We start from the raw sequence: 25230 nt of genomic DNA, 5'->3' as shown, positions 1-25230 counted from the left end.
CCCAGCAGCTCAGATTGCACTAGGGAATGTCACAGAGCCAGGTATATTCTTTGATGCCGTCTTATTTATTTACAAAGAATGGGCGACGGGGATGGATCACCTGGTGATTCCCTATTCTGTTCATTCCCTCTGGGGCACCTGGCACTGGCCACTGTTGGGATACTGGGCTAGATGGACCTTTGGTCTGACCTAGTGTGGTCGTTCTTATGTTCCTAAGTCCTGTTTCCCTGAACACAGTAGGAATCCAACACAGGAGACAGTTTCTTGCTGTTCCAATCCCCTTTCCAGCCAGCCCTCTGTGCCCAAAAATCTCTCTCTCTTCGCTTTCTCTCAGGACCACATTACCAGCACTTCTGTCACTGTCTGCTTCGCTTTTGGGATGCTTCTCTCTGTCTCTGTGGTTCAGCTTGGGCCACGTGGGTCAGCTTCTGCTCAAGCTTTTCCATGTGCCTGTGTTTTGGGCGCTACTGCTGTTGTTTCAGCCAATACAAAGTGGTGGTTACACCTGACCCATAGCAACAAGGTAGAACCCAACACGTAACAGTATCAAGCAGAAACTCATAGGGGACATGAATCGGAGATCACATTGTCTGTGTAACTGTGCTGCTGGTGTTTTTTAGGGCTGGATTGGCCTCTCGCCTACCACCATGGCTTACTCTGGAGCTTCAACAATTGAGATGCCAGCCCTGGGCCGCCCTCTCCGGCTGGGGATGCTGTACGACTGCTGCAGCGACACTCTCATACCAGGTACGCTTAGAGCTGCACCAAACACACTTGTATTTGTTCTGTATCAGAGAGGTAGCCGTGTTAATCTGGATCTGTAAAGAGCAACAAAGAATCCTGTGGCACCTTATAGACTAACAGACGTTTTGGAGCATGAGCTTTCGTGGGTGAATATCCACTTTGTCGGATGCAAGTAGTGGAAATTTCCAGGGGCAGGTATATATATGCAAGCAAGAAGCAGGCTAGAGATAACGAGGTTAGTTCAATCAGGGAGGATGAGGCCCTCTTCTAGCAGCTGAGGTGTGAAAACCAAGGGAGGAGAAACTGGTTTTGTAGTTGCAATTTCTCCTCCCTTGCAGCATGTATGATTACCTGTCCTGTGGGCAGGTGGCGTATGTGTGCATTTGGTGCAAGGAGCTCCTGGCCCTCAGAGACCATGTGCGGACTCTGGAGACCAGAGTGGCTGAGCTGGAGGAGCTAAGAAGACATAGAGGTACATAGATGAGACTTTCCAGTAAACAGTAGAACGGTCCCACCCCCGGTCTGACAGCCTCTATGCTGTTGAGGAGGGTGAAAGCCTCAGGGAAGGAGACCATCCAACTGGAGCAGAGGGAAACGATCCCATAGTTGGGACCCTCCTACCACATGATGTTGTGGTGTCCTCTCGCACTGAGGATCTCTCTCCAGGGTAGAGAATTCCAGTTATTAGGAAGAGATAGGTAACAGTAATGAGGATTTATCATTAGGAACGTAGAGAGCTGGGTTTGTGATGACCGGGAGAACCGTGTGGTGACTTGCCTGCCTGGTGTGAAGGTTGCGGATCTCTCAAGACATCTAGACAGACTTATGTGTAGTGCTGGGGAGAAGCTGGTGGTTGTGGTACATGTAGGTACCAGTGACATAGGGAAGGACAGGAGAGAGGTCCTGAAGGCCAAATTTAGGCTGCTAGGAAAGCGACTGAAGTCCAGGACCTCCACAATAGCATGCACAGGGCTAATTAGACAGGCAGAGCTGCAGGGTCTCAATATGTAGTAAGGAGGGGAGGATGGAAGATGATAAAACACAGGTAGGAGCTGATGAGAAACAGTCAAATGGAAAAGAGTCCCAATTCAATTATCTCACGTAATGGCAGACAGCTAAAAAATTATTTTTTTTACACGTGATTACATACCAATGCTAGAAGTCTAAATAATAAGATGAGTGAACTAGAGCAGTGGTCTCCAAGGTGGGGTGCGCAAGAGGATCCTTCGGGGTGTGTGGCAGGAGGAGCGCTGCTGGAGCAGCGCCACTTCGGCAGTTCGGGCAGCTTTTTTTGGTTGTTGTTTTGCTTTGGCAGTTCGGGCAGGAGTCCGAGCGGCTTTTTTTTTTTTTTTGGCTTAGGGCAGCAAAAATGGTAGAGCCGGCCCTGCGGCGCGGCAGGGGGTGCGTGCTCAAAATTTTTTTACTGATAGGGGTGTGCGATCAAATAAGTTTGGAGACCACTGAACTAGAGTGCCTCATATTAAATGAGGATATGGATATACTATGCATCACAGAAATGAGGATAATGAGTGGAATGAGGATAATCAGTGGGACACAGTAATACCAGGGTACAAAATATATCGGAAGGACAGAACAGGTCATAGTGGTGGGGGAGTGGCACGATATTTGAAAGAAAGCATTGAGTCAAATGAAGTAAAAATCTTAAACCAAACCAAACTGTAACATAGAATCGCTATGGACAGAAATTCCATGCTGGAATAGGGATATATTACCGACCACCTGACCAGGATGGTGATAGTGACTGTGAAATGCTCAGGGACATTAGATAGGCTATTAAAATAAAAAACTCAATAATAATGGGGGGATTTCAACTATCCCCATAGTGACTGGGTCCATGTCACCTTGGGACAGGATGCAGAGATAAAGTTTCTTGACACCTTAAATGACTGCTTCTTGGAGCAGCTGGTCCTGGAACCCCCCAGAGGAGAGGCAATTCTTGATTTAGTCCTAAGTGAAGCAGAAGTTTTGGTCCAAGAGGTGAATATAGCTGGACCACTTGCTAATAGTGACCATAACGTAATAAAATTTAACATCTTTGTGGGGGAGCAGGAGGAGGAGCACCACAGCGGCCCAACACTGTAGCATTTAATTTCAGAAATAGGATGTCAAGGTGGATTCCCCACCTGGCACTTCGAGTGCAGAAGGTGGGGGCCCACAAGGATTCTAAAAATTAATACTGGCCACTCCAGGCTTGTATTAAACTCCCGAGGTTACAGCTTCTCTCTGACCGTAGATGGGTAAACGCTGCCACCACCCAAGTGCAAAACCCCTTTGAGGATCCAGGAAGGTGCACTTGGGAATTCCTCCCTGTGGGGTACCTTCAAGCCTTTTCACTCCCTTCCCCCACCCTCCCGGGGAAGAGCTGAGAAAAAAACACAAAGGAAATCAGCTGTTGCCACCAGCTAATTGAACAACATGTGCACAAACCTCTTAGGACACAAAAATCCAATCCTGTTCTTAAAAATGGTAAATTTTATTAAAAACAAAAGAAAGAAAATACATCTGGGAACTCAGGCTATTGCTAGATTTTAAAAGAGCAAATACAAGAATTAAGGACCACAAATATCTTTCTTAAGGTCCAGCTTAAAGGTTACAAGCAAAACAAAAGCACCTGGGGTTAGCACAGAGGAGCCCACAAGCCATTAAGAAATAAAAAGAGATAAACCTAATTGCGTCTCCCTAGACATTTCCGTATCTACTTATATATCTGGGGTTTTAAATGAGTAGCTTCTAGTTATGATCCTGATGATTTTTTCATACCTGGCCCCAAGCTTCTTACAGCAGAGTTCTGCCCTGTTCCCTCTCTCCTGGAGAGCAACCGCAGATAGACAAAAGGGGAGTCTTGTTTCAATTTTAAAAAGTTCTAGCCTTCCCATTGGCTCTCCTGGCCTGGTGTCCACTCATGTCTTTTAACCCTTTACAGATAAATCATAGAATATCAGGGTTGAAAGGGACCTCAGGAGGTATCTAGTCCCACCCCCTACTCAAAGCAGGACCAATTCCCAACTAAATCATCCCAGCCACCATCCCAGTTCCCCTGAGATAAATGGTAACGTTAAAAGATAGGAAACAAACGGTGGGAATAAATGGTCAGTTTTCAGAATGGAGCGAGGTAAATAGTGGTATCCCTCAGGGGTTGTACTGGGACCAGTGCTGTTCAAAATATTCATAAATGATCTGGAAAAAGGGGTAAACAGTGAGGTGGCAAAATTTGCAGATGATACAAAACTACTCAAGATAGTTGTCATAGGTTTATTCCCCACTTTGAACTTTAGCGTCCACAAGATGGGGACCTGCATGGACTCCTCTAAACTTAAATCCTAGTTTAGATCTGGTACACTGCCACCAGCTAGAAGTTCCAGTGTCTAGCATACTCCCTGTTCCCCCAAACTTTCCCTGGGGATCACAGATCCAAACTCCTTGAATCTCAACACAAAGGGAAATAAACCATTCCCCCAACCTTCTTCCCGACTCCCCTAGTCCTTGGGAGAGATACCTGGATTCAAATTCCTTGAACCAAACAAAGAGGGATTCCCTATCCCCCTTCCCTTCCCCTGAAAATCCAAACAAGGGAAGAAATCAATCAGATTCTAAAAAACAAAGGATTTTATTAAAAGAAAGAAAGAAAGTACACTATCTCTGTAACACCAGGATGGAAAAATATACAGGGTCTAGCTTATAAACCTGGAGAGGCTTTCCCCCCCTCCTTTCTCAGAATAATCAAAGTAACAGCAAACAGAAATAAAGATATTTCTCCAGCAACACACAATTGCAAATGCAGAAATTAAATATAAGACTAATCTGCCTTTCTAATACTCACTATACTGGATAGTAGGAAATGCTTCAGGAAACTTGGAGAACTTGGAGATATGTCTGGCCTCTCTTAGATCCAAAAGAGAAGAAAAACCCAACAAAGAACACAGACAAAGACTTCCCTCCACAGAGATTTGAAATTATCTTGTCCCTTGATTGGTCCTCTGGTCAGGTGTTCATCAGGTTACTGAGCTTGTTAACCCTTTACAGGTAAAAGAGACCTTAACCCTTAACTATCTGTTTATGACACGCCCCCCAAATCGCAGACAGTGGGGGAACCACACTGGCGGTGATTTCTTCCTAGAACTTTAAAATAAACAGATTAATAAAACACATGCACCATTACATATACTACTAAGTATGTAAACAACAAGATTTTTCACATTTCAAGAACACTTTTTAACCATTTGATTCTGGGAAACTTTCACGAGAGAGTGCATCAGCTACTTTGTTGGAAGCTCCTGAAATGTGTTGAATTTCAAAATCAAAATCTTGGAGAGCTAAACTCCATCGGAGAAGTTTTTTGTTGTTTCCCTTGGCAGTATGAAGCCACTTTAGCGCAGCATGGTCGGTTTGTAGCTGGAACCGCCGTCCCCAAACATATGGGCGTAGCTTTTCCAGGGCATACACAATGGCGTAACATTCTTTTTCACTGATGGACCAGTGGCTTTCCCTCTCAGATAGTTTCTTGCTGAGAAACACGACAGGATGGAAGTTGTGATCCGGTCCTTCCTGCATTAGAACTGCTCCTACCCCACGCTCAGATGCATCGGTGGTTACTAGGAAGGGTTTGTTAAAGTCCGGGGCCCTTAACACAGGGTCAGACATGAGCGTCGCCTTAAGCTGGGTAAAGGCTTTCTGACACTCATCAGTCCACTTAACTGCATTTGGCTGTGTTTTTCTGGTTAGATCAGTTAGTGGGGCAGCGATTTGGCTGTAGTGTGGTACAAATCGCCTGTAATATCCGGCCAAGCCTAAGAAAGATTGGACCTGTTTCTTTGACCTTGGGACAGGCCACTTTTGGATAGCCTCCACCTTGGCCTGTAGGGGGTTTATGGTTCCTCGACCCACCTGGTGCCCTAGGTAAGTCACTCTGTTTTGGCCTATTTGACACTTTTTGGCCTTAACAGTTAGTCCGGCCTGCCTGATGTGCTCAAAGACCGTTTCCAGGTGTTCTAGGTGTTCGGGCCATGAATCAGAAAAAATGGCCACATCATCGAGGTAGGCAACTGCATATTCTCCCAATCCTGCTAATAGACCATCTACCAGCCTTTGGAAGGTGGAAGGTGCATTTCGCAGTCCGAACGGAAGCACATTAAATTCATACACCCCTGCATGGGTGATGAAGGCTGACTTTTCTTTAGCGGGTTCATCTAGTGGTACTTGCCAGTACCCCTTGGTTAAATCTAATGTAGAGATGAACTGGGCATGTCCCAGTTTTTCCAATAGCTCATCGGTGCGTGGCATTGGATAGTTGTCGGGGCGAGTTACAGCATTTAGCTTACGGTAGTCCATGCAAAAGTGTATTTCCCCATCTGGTTTGGGAACTAGAACCACTGGAGATGCCCAGGCACTGTTAGAGGGGCGGATTATACCCATCTCTAGCATGTTTTGGATCTCCCGTTCAATAGCAACTTGGGCATGAGGAGACACCCGGTAGGGTGGGGTTCTAATTGGGTGAGCATTACCTGTGTCAATGGCGTGGCATGTTCGTTCAGTCCGTCCTGGGGTGGCTGAGAACAAAGGGCCGAAGCGAATGCACAGCTCCTTGATCTGTTGCCGCTGTAGTCGTTCCAGGGTTGTGGAGAGGGTCACCTCTTCCACACCACCATTTCTTTTCCCTTTGTAGTAGACACCTTCAGGCCACTCAGCGTCATCTGCTCCCTGGGCTGTAAACTGACAAACCTGTAATTCTCTGAAATAAAAGGGCTTTAGAGAGTTAACATGGTACACTTTAGGCTTTAAGGAGGAATTAGGAAATGCTATGAGATAGTTAACAACTCCCAGGCGCTCCTGGACCGTGAATGGTCCTTCCCACGACGCTTCCATCTTATGGGCCTGTTGCGCCTTCAAGACCATAACCTGGTCTCCTACCTTGAAGGAACGCTCTCTGGTATGCCTATCATACCAGGCCAATTGCTCTGCTTGAGCATCTTTTAGGTTTTCTTTAGCAAGGGCTAAAGAATGGCGGAGGGTTCTTTGTAGGTTGCTTACAAAGTCCAGAATGTTAGTTCCTGGAGAAGGTGTAAACCCCTCCCATTGCTGCTTCACCAACTATAATGGCCCCTTAACCTCATGGCCATACACAAGCTTGAATGGTGAGAACCCTAAACTGGGATGTGGTACAGCCCTGTAGGCAAACAGCAACTGCTGCAACACTAGATCCCAATCAGTGGAGTGTTCATTTACGAATTTACGTATCATGGCCCCCAAAGTTCCATTAAACCTCTCCACCAGGCCATTGGTTTGGTGGTGGTATGGGGTGGCAACCAAGTGATTCACCCCATGAGCTTCCCACAGGTCTTTCATGGTCCCGGACAGGAAAATAGTTCCTGAATCTGTAAGGATGTCAGAGGGCCAACCTACCCTGGCAAAAATGTCAGTTAAGGCCTGGCACACAGTGGTAGCCCTGGTGTTGCCTAGAGCCACTGCTTCCGGCCATCTGGTAGCAAAGTCCATGAAAGTCAGTATGTACTGCTTGCCTCTGGGGGTCTGCTTTGGGAAAGGACCCATAATATCCACAGCTACTCGCTGAAATGGGACCTCAATTATGGGGAGTGGCTGGAGAGGGGCCTTGACCTGGTCTTGGGGCTTTCCTACCTTTTGGCATACCTCACAAGACCGGACATAATTGCCAACGTCCTTGCCCATCCCCTCCCAGTGGAAGGACTTCCCCAACCTGTCCTTGGTTCTGTTCACCCCAGAATGACCACTGGGATGATCATGGGCCAAGCTTAAGAGCTTTTCCCGGTACTTAGTTGGAACTACCAACTGTTTTTGAGGATGCCAGCCTTCCTGGTGTCCACCAGAAAGAATCTCCTTATATAAAAGTCCTTGTTCTACAACAAACCGGGATCGGTTAGAAGAGCTGAGAGGCGGTGGGTTGCTCCGTGCCGCTGCCCAAGCTTTCTGAAGGCTGTCATCAGCTTCCTGCTCAGTCTGGAACTGTTCCCTTGAGGCTGGAGACACCAGTTCCTCCGTAGACTGTGGACTTGGGCTGGGTCCCTCTGGAAGCGATGTAGGTGATGAGGTTGTTTCCGTTGACTGTGAACCGCTCTCCGCTGGTGCAATAGGTGATATTTCAGGCTCTGGCTGAGCCTCTTGGTTAGGGTTGTCTGCTGCTTCTGCCAGTTTAGGCCCGCTGGCGCCCTCTGGTGCCCTCTGGTGATGGGGTTGGAGACGGGTTTGCAAGCGCTGGTGTCAGTGCTGGCAATGGTTCTGCCGCTGGTTGCTCTTCCAGTTCTGGTTCTGGGACTGGATGCACTATGGCGGTTTCAGTTGTTAGTATGGGATCCGGTTCCACCACCTCTGTCTGGGTCTCTGGTAACACAGACGGGGCCCTGGTGGACGGCTCAGGAACAGGGATGGGAGTGGAAGTTTGTTTGGCCTGGCTGCGGGTGACCACTCCCCCCCTCTTGGCCAGCTTCACATGGTTGGCCAAGTCTTCCCCCAGTAGCATGGGGATGGAATAATTGTCATAGACAGCAAAAGTCCACCTTCCTGACCAGCCCTTGTACTGGACAGGCAGTTCAGCTGTAGGTAAGGTTACAGATTTTGATATGGATGGAGAAATTGTGATTTGGACCTCTGGGTTGATGAATTTCAGGTCCACTAAGGACTGGTGGATAACTGACACGTGTGCCCCAGTGTCTCTCCACGCGGTAACCTTCTTCCCGCCTACTCTCAAGGTTTCCCTGCGCTCCGGGGGTATTTGAGAGATATCTGGGCCTGGGGATCCTTGGCGTGATGATGGTGTAAGGGACTGTACTTGATTGGGGTTCTTGGGGCAGTTGGCCTTTATATGTCCCAGTTCATTACATTTAAAACATCGCCCAGCTGATGGGTCACTGGGCCGAGGTGGGTTGCTGGAGACTGGTGAGGTGGGACTGTAGGTAGTCTGAGGCTTTCCTTGGGTTGTAGCAGGGGTCTTCGGTGGCCCCCAGTGGTAGGGTTTATTGTCAGCTTGCCCCTTGTTATATTCACTCTCCTTGATAGTAGCTTTTTTCTTTTCTGCTATGTCCACCCATCTGCCTCCAATCTCCTCTGCCTCTGTTACATCTTTGGGCTTCCCATCTAGGATGTACCGTTCTATTTGCTCAGGAACACCATCTAAGAACTGTTCCATTTGCATCAGGTGGGCCAGGTCTTCTAGAAATTGAATCTTTAGTCCTGACATCCATGCATCCCAATTCTTTCTAATGTAGTAGGCGTGTCTGGGGAATGACACATCTGGTTTCCACTTTAGGGCTCTGAACCGTCGACGGGCATGCTCAGGTGTTAGCCCCATTCTGATTCTGGCCTTTGTTTGAAACAGTTTATAATCGTTCATGTTTTCCTTAGGCATTTCAGCTGCCACCTCTGCTAAGGGTCCACTGAGCTGTGGCCTCAGCTCTATCATGTACTGGTCTTCAGGGATGCTGTACCCATGGTAGGTCCTTTCAAAATTTTCCAAGAAGGCCTCAGTGTCATCACCTGCCGTGTAGGTGGGAAATTTCCTGGGATGGGGAACAGTGCCTGGAGAAGGGTTGTTAGGATTGGCTGGAATATTCTGCTTAGCCTTTTCTAATTCCAGTTCTTTCTCTTTTAACTCCATTTGTCTCCTGTGGTCAGCCTCTGCCCTGGCCATTTGTGCATTAATTAGTTCCATCTGTCTCTGATGTTCTTTGTCTTTCTCTGCGGCTTCCAGTCTAGCCAGTTCGAGTTTGTCACGTGTTTCACTGCTACTCATGTTTGTGTGCCTTCTGGTGCTGGCCACACACCACTCTGCAGTCAGTGAATTGACTGTGTTGCTTGGTTCAGTTGCTTGGATTACAAGTTCCTAACCTTTCTATTCACGACTGAATAAAAAGAAAACAAAACTTTTCATTTGCAAATGTGGTGCTGGTTGTTCGCTGACAGAGAACCAGAAAATCTGGTTTGTCCTGTTTCTAGCAATTGCTAATGCTCTCTCAGTGGGGGTCCTTTCTAACAAGCCTTGTTAGAAAAACTTAACACCTCTTCCCTAGCTGTTTTTCCAAGCAGCCAGAAAGGAAAAAAAAAAAGGGTGGGAGCCAGCTGCTGGGGTCTGAATTATGAACAGAAATCGGTGGGATAAGTGTTGGGTGCTGCTAAATTGCCTTTTCTCTCCACTGTGAAAATTATATTATTTAACTGAGCCGCAGGGTGTGTATTTAGTGTCGGATGGCTGGAAGCTTCTGGGTGTGGAATAGCCTGGATTTTTGTGGCCAGCAGTATGATTAAAAACCCATTTCACTTCCTGCTATTTCTGTGTCTGCTGAACATTCTCATGCCCTTGGGGGTTTGGACTGAGCCAGGTTCATTAGGACTTTGTGTCCTGATTAGAGAAGCGAGTCAGGTGTCTAATGGGTGTCAGGTGTCTAAAGCGAGTCAGGTGTCTCCTGATGAATTTCCTGCATTAAGAATATTGTTTATTCCAGCCCATTGGCTTTGTTGTGTCTTCAGTTAAATGTTTGTTCAGTTTTTCCCCTACCTGGTTTCTTTTTATGAATGAGGATGGCTCCATTTTTGCTGAGTATTTAGCTCAGAGATTCTTCCTTTGTACAAAATTTTTTGATTTATCCTGAATGTCATGTTCCAAAGCTATTAAAATAAGATGCCCTGTAGCTGCAGCCACAATCCTCTTCCACCTGACCAGGGCTCACTCCCCCACTACTAGTCTGGAATCAACTTCTGTCTCCAGGATGGAACCTAATCCCAAGTCTCCATTAGATTGGAAATGCCTCATCTCCTGCTGGAAAGAATCCTCACAACCTGCACCCACTGGATTAACCCCAAACACCTTCCTTGTTGGGCAAGAACTTGCCTCCCATTCCTTACAGACCAGAAACTCCTGATCCCCTGCAGGGCTAGAATCCCACAGCCCTCTCCTGCCAGACTGGAGCTTCTTCCCCGCTGAACAGGAAGCTCCGCTGCCCCACTGATACCTTTAGACTCTTGTAACTGTTAAGTCCATGTTCTGATTGGCTAAATACTATTTGAATTCCCCTCATATGACTCTCCCACATAGAATTCATGGTCTGGAGGATCTCTTGCTCTTGTCACCCATGTAAGTTATACTCTTTTAGACTTTGTTCAGTACGTTTGTTCTATGACATGTTACTAAGGTGTTCTTTAAATAGAAAAATAAATAAATAAATCACCTTCCCACGAGGGAGCTATTGTTCAGCTGCCTCAGTAGAAGTACAATTATTTGCTGAATAGGGAATAAACCTTCTGTTTTCCAGCCAGGATGAACTTTTGATCCAAGTGGTTAGCCAGATTTTGGTTCTTGTGTGGTGTTCTAGCTAAGAAGAAAGATTGATGATAGAGCCTGTGACACTCTGTACCTCATGTGACACCCTGTACCCCATGTTCACCACATTTATATGTTATATTTTGTACAAAGTATGCGTTATGCGGTATCTTTTGAAATCCCATAATCTGCTGAACATCATTGTCCTCTTACTATGTGTGTAACAACACTGCACTTAAAACTATGAGATTTAACAATAGTTAAGCCCAAATCAGACTGCGAGAGTTACAAAAGGATCTTACAAAACTGGGTGACTGGGCAACAAAATGGCAGATGAAATTCAATATTGATAATTGTAAAGTAATGCACATTGGAAAACATAATCCCAACTATACATATGAAATGATGAGGTCTACATTAGTTGTTACCACTCAAGAAAGAGATCTTGGAGTCATTGTGGATAGTTCTCAGAAAATATCCACTCAATGGGCAGTGGCAGTCAAAAAAGTGAACAGAACATTGGGAATCATTAAGAAAGGGATAGATAATAAGAGAGAAAATATCGTATTGCCTCTATATAAATCCATGGTACGACCACATCTTGAATACTGCATGCAGATATGGTCACCTGGGGGAGAGGGATAGCTCAGTGGTTTGAGCATTGGCCTGCTAAACCCAGGGTTGTGAATTCAATCCTTGAGGGGGCCACTTAGGGATCCAGGGCAAAAATTGGTCCTGCTAGTGAAGGCAGGGGGCTGGACTCAATGACCTTTCAAGGTCCGTTCTAGGAGATTGGTATATCTCCTATTATTACTAAAACAGATATATTGGACTTGAAAAAGGTTGAGAAAAGGGCAAAAAATGATTAGGGGTATGGAACGGATTTCATATGAGGAGAGATTAAAGAGGCTGGGACTTTTCATCTTGGAAAAGAGACAACTAAGAGGGGATATGATTGAAGTGTATAAAATTATGACTCGTGTGGAGAAAGTAAATAAGGAAGTGTTATTTTCACCTTCTCATAACACAAGAACTAAGGGTCACCAAATGAAATTAATAGGCAGCAGGCTTAAGACAAAGAAAAGGAAGTATTTTTTCACACAACACACAGTCAACCAGTGGAACTCCTTGCCAGAGGCTGTTGTGAAGGCCAAGACTATAACAGGGTTCAAAAAAGAACTAGATAAGTTCATGGAGGACACGTCCATCAATGGCTATTAGCCAGGATGGGCAGGGATGGGGTCCCTGGCCTCTGTTTGCCAGAAGCTGGGAATGGACGAAGGGATGGGTCACTTGATAATTACCTGTTCTGTTAATTCCCTCTGGGGCACCTGGCTTTGGCCACTGTCGGAAGACAGGATACTGGGCTGGATGGACCTTTGGTCTGACCCACTATGGCCGTTCTTATGTTCTTACTATTCTGTAAACTGGTGTGGTAGCGAACCTGGCATTGCAAATCTCTTGCTAATCCTGATACGATATTAGACTTTCACATGGAGACCATGGTGATCAGTGCCTTAAATTATTACTGTTTGTGCGGCAGTAGCCCCCATGGGCACTAATCCAGGATCATGGCCTCATTACTAGTCAGTGTCTGTATGCACAGTATAAAATGGCAGCTCCTGCCCCAAAGAGCTTAAAGTCTAGCTTGTGATGAAGTGAGACAGATGGGAATGGAGGAGGAGAGAATGAGGTAACAGGAAAGCTAGCACATTGTCAGACAGAGAGCAAGATAGATAGATGGAGATTGAAGTGGAGGGTCAGATGAGAGGGCACATTGATTTGAGCCCTCAGTGCTGTGTTCTTTTTCTCCTGGTGTCTCTTTAATAGGAGGCAACTTTATTAAATGAAATTGCAACAATCTTGCATCCTCTCCAGTGATCACTGACTATGTGCTTTGGTGGAATTTTCAGGTATCACTTTATGGGGCATTGAGGCCCTTAAGAAAGACGTGGAGACAATGCCAAAGCCCAATACTGAATTCCAGATCATTGCGTCTGACTCCATTGAAGATAAGGCCTCAGCCCTCAGTCTGTCTGGATCCCTGAAGGCCAGTTTCCTGGGGGGGATGGTGGAAGTAGGTGGATCTGCAGCATTTTTAAATGATACCAAGAAATCAAAAAATCACGCTCGAGTTGCTCTCCGCTACTCAGTGACAAACAGGTTTGAGCACCTGACTATGAGCCATTTGGGGACCAAGAACGTCTCTTATCCTGCTGTGTTTGACCAAGGCACGGCCACCCATGTGGTCACAGCTGTGCTGTACGGGGCTCAGGCTTTCTTCGTGTTTGATCGGGAAGTATCTTCATCAGAGAGTGTGCGAGAGATAGAGGGGGAAATGAAACTGATGATAGAAAAGATCCCAAAGGTTTCCGGAGGAGCAGAGGGGTCTGGGGAAAAGGGGAACAAGGCAGAAGAAAAAGCTGAAAAATTCAGTTGCAAATTTTATGGCGATTTTGCCCTGGAGAACAATCCGGTTACTTACCAAGATGCCATGGAAGTTTACTCCACTCTCCCTAAGCGGCTTGGAGTCGCTGGTGAGAACGCTGTACCGGTGCGAGTCTGGCTGTACCCACTGAGCAAGCTGGATTCCAGAGCCGCTCAGCTAGTGCATGAGATCAGCTCGATGCTGGTTTATGATGCTCAAAGTGCCATGGAGCACCTGACCGAGTGCGACGTCCGATGCAATGACATGGTGAAGGACAGAACGGCTACAACCTTCCCCGAGATCCAGAGGAAACTCCAGCAATTCAGAGATCTGTGTAAACAGCACAGACAGACCTTCCAAAAAGAGCTAGCTAGAACCCTGCCCTCTATCCGTGGAGGCGGAGCAGAGGAGGGGGCCCTGGTGGAGATTTTAACCACCAAGGAGCAATCGCCATTTGGTACCCAGAGACTCAATGAATTTCTGGAGAATAAACAGGAAGAAATGGATTTTATCAATTCCTACCTGGCTGAGCTAGAGGAGGTGGAAGTCATATCCTCCAGGAGTGAGCTACAATGTATAGTTCTCAGCCACAGGCATAATTGTGTTGTCTGTCTTGCACTCACTTCATTGCACAATGAGGAATCGTATTTATCAGAATTGAACCTTTGGCTGCGGCGACAATTTATGAAGAACATTCATGTTCCAGCATTAGCCAGTTCTGTCTGTGAGACACCAAAATCCAAACAGTGGTTTGAGGATGAAGAGATAAGAAGAAAAGCACGACAAGCCGTAAAGTCCTTCTCTTACTTTGCTCGTGTCAATAAATCTAGTGGGATGACTCGGTTCATTGTGGCCTGTGTTCCAGACAAGGACAATCCAGGAGCTTCCATTTACCTGTATGAAGATGGAGATGTGGTCAGTACCAACTTTGAGCCTCCATCAAAGCCTCTTCCTCCCCTGATTGACGGAATCAGACATGACCGTGTGCATCTCACGTTTAACCCAGCAGCCTATGGCAGGGCTGCGATATCCGGCTATCGGGCAGAGTACAGAATTGTTGGGCAGGAGAACTGGACGGCTGTGACTGTAAATAACACACAAGAGACATTCACAGTGACAAGGCTCCGTGCAAACACCGAGTACCAGTTCCGATACGCTGCAGTGAGCAAACCAGGGCTCAGCGAGAGCAGCGACGTGAGTGATCCTGTGAAGACCCTTCCCCCTACCAGCCCTCCTGGGAAGCCTGTAGCAGTTATTGCAGATTCATCTGCCATTGCCCTTTCCTGGGAGAGTCCAAGTGTGACTGGAGATGGAGTCAGTATAAGCGAGTATAAGGTGGAATATAAAGAAGAGGCAGGAGATACGAGTCAGGAGGGGAAAGAGAAATGGCTGGAACGAAGGACAGGAGAGAGAACTGGATCTTGTAACATTGATGGACTGAGCCCTAAGACGCCCTACAGATTCCGGGTGTCGGCTGTGTGTGCGGACGGAGCTGTGGGTGCCCCAAGTGAGGAGACTCTGATTTCAACACTGAAGGAAGGTAAACACTTAAATATGTTTCCATATTCTTCCTTCAGGTATAGGACCTGGAGGCAGCTGATTCAGGTAAAACTACACTTCTCATTGGAGAGAGACTGAGAGCTCAGTTGCGGAGTGTAGAAATAACTTCAGAATCAACCTATTTTTATGGTGGTTTATTATTTGCATTGCAGTGGTGTCCTCATGACCCAGTCAGTCTTGGGGCTCCATGGTGCTAGGCACAGTACACAGACATAGTAGCAGACAGTCCCTGTTCTGAAGAGTTTACAATCTACATAAACAGGACAGACATGGGCTGGGAGAGAGGGAGTATTATTATCCCCATTTTACAGATGGAGAATTGAGCCCCAGAGAAATTAAGGTTCAGATCTACAAAGACACTTAGGTGCCTAAACCCCAGATTTAGGCACCACGGCAACCCACTAAACCCCTGCTTGGCTACTGCTGAAACCTGTAGGTGTCTAAATTTTCAGGGTAAAACTTTCCTACACACCTGAGTTTCTGTTCCTGGGCATGTGCCCTCTGGCCTTACTCTGCCTATCTCCTACCTAAGCCCCAGCATGAGCCACAAACTAGTGTATAAACTCCTGTCTTTCCTTGAAGGGCCCAACCTGGTAGGCATGATCTCAGCAGGATAACTGGATTGGGCCCCATTCCAATTCCAGCTGAAGGAGGAGGTGGTGATGCTCACATGTGATTTTTAAGCACAGTGGCTAAAGGACTCACTCGGATTCAATTCCCCCTTCTGCTTGAGGCTGGGAGCAGGGATTCGAACTGGGGTCTCCCACACTTTACTCAAGAGAGAGTGTGAACCACTGAGCTATGGGATATTCTGATGGGTACATTGGTGGGTTTCTCAAACTCTCCTGTTGAAGGGTATGACGGAGTCACAGGCCCGATGCTCTGGAACTGCTCTGTATGAAGCCAGCCAGGACTCCAGGTAACGCGACTCCCCTCAGGGCCAGGGCCGGCTCCAGACCCCAGCGCGCCAAGCGCGCACTTGGGGAGGCATTTTGCCAGGAGGGCGGCAGGCGGCTCCAGCGGACCTCTTGCAGGCATGACTGCGGAGGGTCCGTTGGTCCCGCAGCTCCAGTGGACCTCCAGACGTCAGGATCAGCTTCAGTGGGCACAATGTTCTGAAGATTCAGAGCAGGCTACGCAGCGGGGACAGAAGGCCAGCGAGGATAATTGGCGGCATGTGACTTCCAGAAGAGGAAAGAGTACCAGAAACATCCATGTACCAGAAACACAGATGCAGGTGAGCAACCGTTTTCATGTTCTCTCCGCAGGTACTAGTGCAGAGAGTGGAGTGGATGATACATCGGAGGGAACAGAGCAGAAGGAGACTCCACTGATTGGAAGGCATGAGATGCACCATCCTAGGGATGGGGGTTCCACGACCACCGCTCCCAAGAGGAGGAGGAGGAGGAGGGTGGTGGTGGTCGGGGACTCCCTCCTCAGGGGGACTGAGTCATCTATCTGCCGCCCTGACCGGGAAAACCGAGAGGTGTGCTGCTTGCCAGGGGCTAGGATTCACGATGTGACGGAGAGACTGCCGAGACTCATCAAGCCCTGAGATGCTACCCCTTCCTGCTTCTCCACGTGGGCACCAATGATACTGCCAAGAATGACCTTGAGCATATCACTACAGACTACGTGGCTCTGGGAAGAAGGATAAAGGAGTTTGAGGCGCAAGTGGTGTTCTCGTCTATCCTCCCTGTGGAAGGAAAAGGCCAGGGTAGAGACCGACGAATCATGGAAATCAACGAATGGCTACGCAGATGGCGTCGGAGAGAAGGGTTTGGATTCTTTGACCATGGGATGGTCTTCCAAGAGGAAGGATTGCTAGGCAGAGACGGGCTCCACCTCACGAAGAGAGGGAAGAGCATCTTTGAAGGAGGCTGGCTAACCTAGTGAGGAGGGTTTTAAACTAGGTTCACCGGGGAAGGAGACCAAAGCCCCGAGGTAAGTGGGGAAGTGGGATATCGGGAGAAAGCACAAGTAGGTGAGTGCAAGAGGGGAGGGCTCCAGCCCCATACTGGGACACCAGGACAATCAGTGAGTTATCTTACATGCCTATATACAAATGCAAGAAGCCTGGGGAACAAGCAGGGAGAACTAGAAGTCCTGGCACAGTCAAAGAATTATGATGTAATTGGAATAACAGAGACTTGGTGGGATAACTCACATGATTGGAGTACTGTCATGGATGGATATAAACTGTTCAGGAAGGATAGGCAGGGCAGAAAAGGTGGGGGAGTTGCGTTGTATGTAAGAGAGCAGTATGACTGCTCAGAGCTCCAGTATGAAACTGCAGAAAAACCTGAGAGTCTCTTGATTAAATTTAGAAGTATGAACAACAAGGGTAATGTTGTGGTGGGAGTCTGCTACAGACCACCAGACCAGGGGGATGAGGTGGACGAGGCTTTCTTCCAGCAACTAACAGAAGTTGCTAGATCACAGGCCCTGGTTCTCATGGGTGACTTTAATCACCCCGATATCTGCTGGGAGAGCAATACCGCGGTGCACAGACAATCCAGGAAGTTTCTGGAAAGTGTAGGGGACAATTTCCTGGTGCAAGTGCTGGAGGAACCAACTAGGGGAAAAGCTCTTCTTGACCTGCTGCTCACAAACAGGGAAGAAATAGTAGAGGAAGCAATAGTGAATGGGAACCTGGGAGGCAGTGACCATGAGATGGTCGAGTTCAGGATCCTGACACAAGGAAGAAAGGAGAGCAGTAGAACAGAGACCCTGGACTTCAGAAAAGCAGACTTCGACTCCCTCAGGGAACTGATGGGCAAGGTCCCCTGGGAGAATACCATGACGGGGAAAGGAGGCCAGGAGAGCTGGCTGTATTTTAAAGAATCCTTACTGAGGTTGCAGGAACAAACCATCCCGATGTGTAGGAAGAAAGGTAAATATGGCAGGCGACCAGCTTGGCTTAACAGTGAAATCCTTGCTCGTCTTAAACACAAAAAAACAGCTTACAAGAAGTGGAAGATTGGACAAATGACCAGGGAGGAGTATAAAAGTATTGCTCAGGCATGCAGGAGTGAAATTAGGAAGGCCAAATCACACTTGGAATTGCAGCTAGCCGGAGATGTTAGGACTAACAAGAAGGGTTTTTTCAGGTATGTTAGCAACAAGAAGAAAGTCAAGGAAAGTGTGGGCCCCTTGCTGAATGAGGGAGGGAACCTAGTGACAGAGGATGTGGAGAAAGCTAGTGTACTCAATGCTTTTTTTGCCTCTGTCTTCACAGACAAGGTCATCTCCCAGACAGCTGCACTCTGCAGCACGGTATGGGGAGGAGGTGACCAGCTCTCTGTGGAGAAAGAAGTAGTTCGGGACTATTTAGAAAAGCTGGACGAGCACAAGTCCATGGGGCCGGATGCGCTGCATCCAAGGGTGCTAAAGGAGTTGGCCGATGAGATTGCAGAGCCATTGGCCATTATCTTTGAAAAATCATGGCGATTGGGGGAGGTCCCGGATGACTGGAAAAAAGCTAATGTAGTGCCCATCTTTAAAAAAGGGAAGAAGGAAGATCCAGGGAACTACAGGCCAGTCAGTCTCACCTCAGTCCCTGGAAAAATTATGGAACAGGTCCTCAAGGAATCGATTCTGAACCACTTAAAGAAGGGGAAAGTGATCAGGAACAGTCAGCATGGATTCACCAAGGGCAAGTCATGCCTGACTAACCTAATTGCCTTCTATGATGAGATAACCGGCTCTGTGGATGAGGGGAAAGCAGTGGCTGTGCTATTTCTGGACTTTAGCTAAGCTTTGGATACAGTCTCCCACAGTATTCTTGCCAGCAAGTTAAAGAAGTCTGGGCTGGATGAATGGACGGTAAGGTGGATAGAAAACTGGCTAGATGGTCGGGCTCAACAGGTAGTGATCAATGGTTCCATGTCTGGTTGGCAGCCGGTATCAAGTGGAGTGCCCCAAGGGTCGGTGCTGGGGCCGGTTTTGTTCAATATCTTCATTAACGATCTGGAGGATGGTGTGGACTGCACCCTTAGCAAGTTTGCAGATGACACTAAACTGGGAGGAGTGGTTGATACGCTGGAGGGTAGGGCTAGGATACAGAGGGACCTAGACACATTAGAGGATTGGGCCAAAAGAAATATGATGAGGTTCAACAAGGAAAAGTGCAGAGTCCTGCACTTAGGACGGAAGAATCCCATGCACTGCTACAGACTAGGGACCGAATGGCTGGGCAGTAGTTCTGCAGAAAAGGACCTAGGGGTTACAGTGGACGAAAAGCTGAATATGAATCAACAGTGTGCCCTTGTTGCCAAGAAGGCTAATGGCATTTTGGGCTGTATAAATAGGGGTATTTCCAGCAGATCGAGGGATGTGATCATTCCCCTCTATTCAGCACTGGTGAGGCCTCATCTGGAGTACTGTGTCCAGTTTTGGGCCCCACACTACAAGAAGGATGTGGATAAATTGGAGAGAGTCCAGTGTAGGGCAACAAAAATGATTAGGGGGCTGGAGCACATGACTTATGAGGAGATGCTGAGGGAACTGAGATTGTTTAGCCTGCAGAAGAGAAGAATGAGGGGGGATTTGATAGCTGCTTTCAACTACCTGAAAGGGGGTTCCAAAGAGGATGGATCTAGACTGTTCTCAGTGGTAGAAGATGACAGAACAAGGAGTAATGGTCTCAGGTTGCAGAGGGGGAGGTTTAGGTTGGACATTAGGAAAAACTTTTTCACTAGTAGGGTGGTGAAGAACTGGAATGGGTTACCTAGGGAGGGGGTGGAATCTCCTTCCTTAGAGGTTTTTCAGGCCCGGCTTGACAAAGCCCTGGCTGGGATGATTTAGTTGGGTTTGGTCCTGCTTTGAGCAGGGTGTTGGACTAGATACCTCCTGAGGTCCCTTCCAACCCTGAGATTCTATGATTCTGTTCTATGATTCTATGATTCCTGCAGAAATGCCTGTGGAGGGTCCGCTGGTCCCGCGGCTTCGGTGGAGCATCCGCAGGCGTGCCTGCAGGAGGTCCACCAGAGCCGCGGGACCGGCGACCGCCAGAGCACCCCCGCGGCGTGCCGCCCTGCTTGGGGCGGCGGAATTCCTAGAGCTGCCCCTGCTCAGGGCTGTCCAGCGCAAGGAGCCTGCTCGGCTTTGGCCTTCCTGGTCTGACCTCGGCACATTCAGCATCCCTGTTCACACTGCACACTATCCCTTGGTGGGGGAGCCAGAGAGACCCGCACCCCAACTCCGCAGTCAGCAGTGCCCCTCAGCCAGCAACGCAAAGCAGAAGGGTTTACTGGTCAGCAGGAACACAGCGTAGAACAGAACTTGTTAGCACAGAAGTCAGTGACTTTCAGCAGAGTCCATCTTGGGGGGATCCTGGGCCAGATGTCCTGGACTCCCCCTCCTACAGCCCTCCCCAGCAGACTGCCCTGGATCCCCCTGCCTGGCCTCCAACACGCCCGTTGCTCCTCCTCTGGTCTTTGTCCTGCTCCTTGGGCAAAAGGTGTCACGTGGGCGCATCCCCCTCCTTGATCTCAGGTTATGAAGGGGGTCGGCCCTCACCTACGTGCAGACAGCTGGGCAGCCTCACCTGCCCTGAGGGCCTTGTGACGGGTTGGATCACAGAACCCCCCTGGGATCTGCCACCTGATGTGCCCAGACTACTTCTGCTCCTGTTTTCCCTGCCAGCTCAGGACTCCAGCATCCTGTCTTGCTGAGCCAGACACTCCCGTCTGCTCCAGCACAGACCCAGGGTCTGAATTACTTGCCCCAAAGCTGCAGGCTTAACTGAAAGCAGCTAACAGAAGTGTTCCTGTTTTTAACGCTCAGATGCCCAACTCCCAACAGGGTCTAAACCCAAATAAATCCGGTTTACCCTGTATAAAGCTTATACAGGGTAAACTCAAAAAATGTTTGCCCTCTATAACACTGATAGAGAGAGATGCACAGCTGTTTATGCCCCCAGGTATTAATACATACTCTGAGTTAATTAATAAGTAAAAATTGATTTTATTAAATACAAAAAGTAGGATTTAAGTGGTTCCAAGTAGTAACAGATAGAACAAAGTAAGTCACCAAACAAAATAAAATGAAAATGTGCAAATCTATGTCTAATCAAACTGAACACAGATAATCTCACCCTCAGAGATGCTTCAGTAATTTTTTTTCTCAGACTGGACCCCTTCCAGGCCTGGGCACAATTCTTTCCCCTGGTACAGCTCCTGTTCCAGCTCAGGTGGTAGCAAGGGGATTCTTCACCATGGCTCCCGCTTTGTTCTGTTCCACCCCTTTATAGATCTTTTGCATAAGGTGGGAATCCTTTGTTCCTCTGGGTTCCCACCCCTTCTCTCAATGGAAAAGCACCAGGTTAAAGATGGATTCCAGTTCATGTGACATGATCACATGTCACTGTAAGACTCCAAGCCTTCATTCCTCCCAGCCGGACTCACAGGAAGGCCTGCAAACAGAGCCATCTACCGTCAATTGTCCTGGTTGATGGGAGCCATCAAGATTCCAAACCACCATTAATGGCCCACACTTTGCATAACTCCAATAGGACCTCAGAGTTATATTTCATATTTCTAGTCCCATATACAAGAGTGGTAAATTTAAACAAATAGGATGATCACGCTTAGTAGATTATAAGCTTTATAATGATGCCTTACAAGAGACCTTTTGCATGAAGAATATTCCAGGTACATTATATTCACCCATTAGCTTATTTTTATAAAATCGTATAGACTGTAACGTCATAGGCCTCAGCAAAAATCACACACCCTTATCCCCACCACCTAGGCATTGGTGCAGTACTCAGGGAAACTGAGGCACACACAGTATTAGAATAGGACAGTAAGACTCACATGCAACATGACAAGATGAATAAAACCCCACTTCGTCACAAAGGGATTCATCTTTGGATAAACAATTAAAGAGTCATTGGAGTAGGGGGACTGGACCCTGGTTCTCCCACTGCCTTGGTGAATTCAGTCTCACAAGAAACTACGCAGGTGTCTAAGCCAACTGACTCGAGGAGAGCGGTTCCCAGCTGTGAATTGTTAGTAGATAGAAGTGTCTCCCTGCAGCCTGGAGTGTGGTGCCCATCTCCATGAGAGGGGCGGGGCATAGCAAAAAACCCTTTTGTTGGGATCTCCCATTGGCTAGCTCAGGTGGCTCCCTGCCCAGCATACAGGTTTTTGTGGATCTCATTCTTAGGTGCCGTTCTCTCCCCATGCATTGTACAGAGAATCTAGATGCCTAGCTCAGGCTTTGTGGATCCAAGTGATTTTCTAGGTGTCTAAACATTAGGCACCACAACACTTAGCGTCAGGGCCGCCCAGAGGGGGGGGCAAGAGGGGCAATTTGCCCCAGGCCCCGCGTCCTGCAGGGGCCCCCAGGAGTGTTTTCCGGGGCCCCTGGAGTGTTTCCCCTCTTCCCGCGGCTCCGGTTGAGCTCCCGCAGGCATGCCTGCGGCAGGTCCACCGGAGCCCGGGACGAGTGGACCTGCCGCAGGCATGACTGCGGAGGGGGGCGCTCGTCCCGCGGCTCGGCTGGACCTCCCGCAGGCATGCCTGCGGGAGCTCAACCGGAGCCAAATGCCGCCCCCCAGGGAAAGGGCCGCCCCACGTGCCTGCTTGGTGCGCTGGGGTCTAGAGCCGCCCCTGAGCGGGGGCCCCCCGCCGCCGAAGACCCCGGGCCCCCGGAATTCTCTGGGCAGCCCTGCTTAGCGTCACAAGGTCTAAGTCCCTTTGTGGAGCCGGGCCTAAGTGACTTGCCCAGTGTCACACAGGCCGTCTGTGGCAGAGCTGGGAATTGTACCCAGAACTCTGTCACAGCCCGGTGGGTTATCCTCAGCACCATCCTTTCTTTCAGAAGAGTGAGTGAGTGTGAGATAAAACCTGCCAGGGGACACACCCCTGTGGGAGGACATTTCTTCATTCTGGAAAGATGAAAGTTTAAAGTGGGACTAAAATAAGAGGTAGGTTTGTTCTCTGGCCATCAGAGATTTTCACCAGCCCTGAACAAAATTCTCCTTCCGCTTTTATCTTCTCTAACTCCTTTCACCTTCTCCCTCTGCCCGTTTTCCCCTGGCCTTTCAGGGAAATGCCGTAAATCACTGGAAGAGAGTTCTGAGTGGGAGGAGGGGATACAGGGAAAGGGTTGAAGGGGAGAGGCTGTCTGGACACACACATCCAGATTCTCCCCCAGGCCCCTCTGAAGGGCTGATTAGCTGGTGATGAGAAATGCAACGTGTCTGTGAATGTTCTGAAAATACAATGCACTACGGGGGATCTTCCGAACTGAACTTTAGCTTTGAGGTTTTTTTCTCACCCTTTTCATTAACTTTGTCCAATAACTAGTGTGAAAGACCGAGATTTTCATAAGAGCGTTAAGTACCTTCCATTTTGGGTGCCAGCTTGAAGCGACCTGATTTTCATGAAGTGCTGAGCACACACCCTCTGATAAATGGCCCCCCTTTATGTGTGTGAAGTTGGGGACCCACAATGACTAGTGACTTTTGAGAATCTTGGCCAAAGACCTGGTGGCTTCTGTTATTAAAGAATTAGAGAATTGGGTGTTAATTTGTCTAGATGTTAACTTTTATTAAACTCCATTAAAACTTTGCTCAACTTAAAGTGATGATGTTGAAATTACCCTTTCCCCTGCAATAAGCTGCAGATTCCCATGTGAACAGGTTGTTTTCATGTTGCATATTCATAGATCTATTTCTTTTCCTTTTCTAAGATTTGCATGTAAGACAGACTGAGCCAGTTCCAAGAGCTACCAAGGCTGCTGAAGATGCAATTTCAGACAATAGAACATTTGCTGGACTCTCCAAAAAGGAGGTTAAAGAATTGCAGGCCACTATTGCAGCAGGAATTTTCACAGATGTGATAGTTAAACTTCAGAACATAAAATCATTGAAAATCACCATGCTTCATGTTGCCATCACGGGTGAGGCAGGTTCAGGAAAATCGAGCTTTTTAAATGCCTTCCGGGGTCTCAATGATGATGATGAAGGTGCTGCTGAAACTGGGATGCGTGAAACAGGAAGGGAGCCAACACCATATCAACATCCTAAACACCCAAATGTAACAATATGGGACCTACCAGGATGTGGGACACCTAGGTTTCCCATAGATACATATACGAAGTCGGTAAATTTCAACCGCTATGACTTATTCATCATCATGTTCTCAACACGCTTCACATTCTGCCACCAAAGCCTCACCAATGAGATTCGGGGGATGGGAAAGAAGTATTACTATGTGCGTTCCAAAGTGGATCTGGATCTGTATTATGCTAGGCTCCGCAAATCCTACAGTGAGCAGAGAGTCCTGCCGGAGATCAGGGATGACTGCATAAAACAGATGAAAGGAGCAGGGGAGACTTCCCCCCAGGTTTTCCTTATCAGCAGCTGGCACCCAGACAAATATGATTTCCCCCTCCTACAGGAAACACTGGAGAAGGAAATAGATCAATCTAGCCCTTGTGTCATGTGCTGATGCCCTTATTCCTACCCAGATCGCCCCTCAGCTTCTGGTCCAGCCGTCTTTGTGATACAATTGCAGTGTTAGAGCCAGGACTTTGGCTTGGACAATGGCTCACTGCCCTGGCTAGGAAGGCTGACAGCTCTGTTGCTGAGCTAATATCTGTTGTAAAAAAGTTCCCAAAGGCCAATGCGAAAACAAGACTTTGTATTGTGTCTACATACGGCACACTGACAGCTGTCAGTCTTCTGGATATTCTACCCGTGTTCAGTTCCCCAGCAGCTGGATGAGATTCTGGAACCACATCCTACACGTTGAAGAGATTTTTGAATGACGTAACAGGAGTTGCCCAATGCTCTGTCTCAATCCAAAAGCTGAATAGTTCAAATAACAATAACAAAGGTTCCAATACACCTACACAGAAAGCAAGAGACACGTGTCTCAAAAGCTCTCAGAGGATGAAACTAATTCCTAATGTTTGTAGTTGAAATGTCTTTTAAACTATCAGATACATTAGCAAGTTCCCAGCTCTTGTGATTCACTATGTACATGTTGAGTCTGAACTTTTTATGAGTTTAAACTTAATCCAGACTTGATGTCTCTATCTGAAACTTTTAATCAAAGCTCTGACCTGCGAACTACTCCTGACACCTCCCCCCTCCCAATAAGTAGCCATCTCCTCCTTTGTCTTTTCTAATTTACATTTTAACCTGTTTTATCCTGTAGAATCTTGATTAATTATGCAT

At 47.8% G+C, this 25230-nt stretch overlaps 1 protein-coding gene across 1 annotated transcript; it reads left to right on the top strand.

The window, feature by feature from the left end:
* The first annotated feature begins 647 nt into the window (after nucleotides 1-647).
* LOC123363352 (verrucotoxin subunit beta-like) lies at nucleotides 648-25005 on the top strand. The gene is made up of 3 exons (XM_045004208.1): nucleotides 648-747; nucleotides 12964-15018; nucleotides 23739-25005. Exons 1-3 carry the CDS (start codon nucleotides 648-650, stop codon nucleotides 24497-24499), a joined length of 2916 nt encoding a protein of 971 aa, XP_044860143.1. The 3' UTR covers nucleotides 24500-25005.
* Nucleotides 25006-25230: the final 225 nt, after the last annotated feature.

This window comes from Mauremys mutica, chromosome 2, assembly GCF_020497125.1.
Source record: "Mauremys mutica isolate MM-2020 ecotype Southern chromosome 2, ASM2049712v1, whole genome shotgun sequence".
Classification (NCBI taxonomy): domain Eukaryota; kingdom Metazoa; phylum Chordata; order Testudines; family Geoemydidae; genus Mauremys; species Mauremys mutica.
Note: the sequence above shows the minus strand (reverse complement) of the source record. Positions and strands in the feature narration are given on the sequence as shown.

Bases quoted from the DNA above. Each gene is read 5' to 3' on its own strand.
- LOC123363352 (XM_045004208.1), top strand. From the start codon at position 648: ATGGCTTACTCTGGAGCTTCAACAATTGAGATGCCAGCCCTGGGCCGC. The intron at 748-12,963 runs GTACGCTTAGAG...TGGAATTTTCAG, and splicing joins CAGCGACACTCTCATACCAG to GTATCACTTTATGGGGCATT. The intron at 15,019-23,738 runs GTAAACACTTAA...TCCTTTTCTAAG, and splicing joins GATTTCAACACTGAAGGAAG to ATTTGCATGTAAGACAGACT.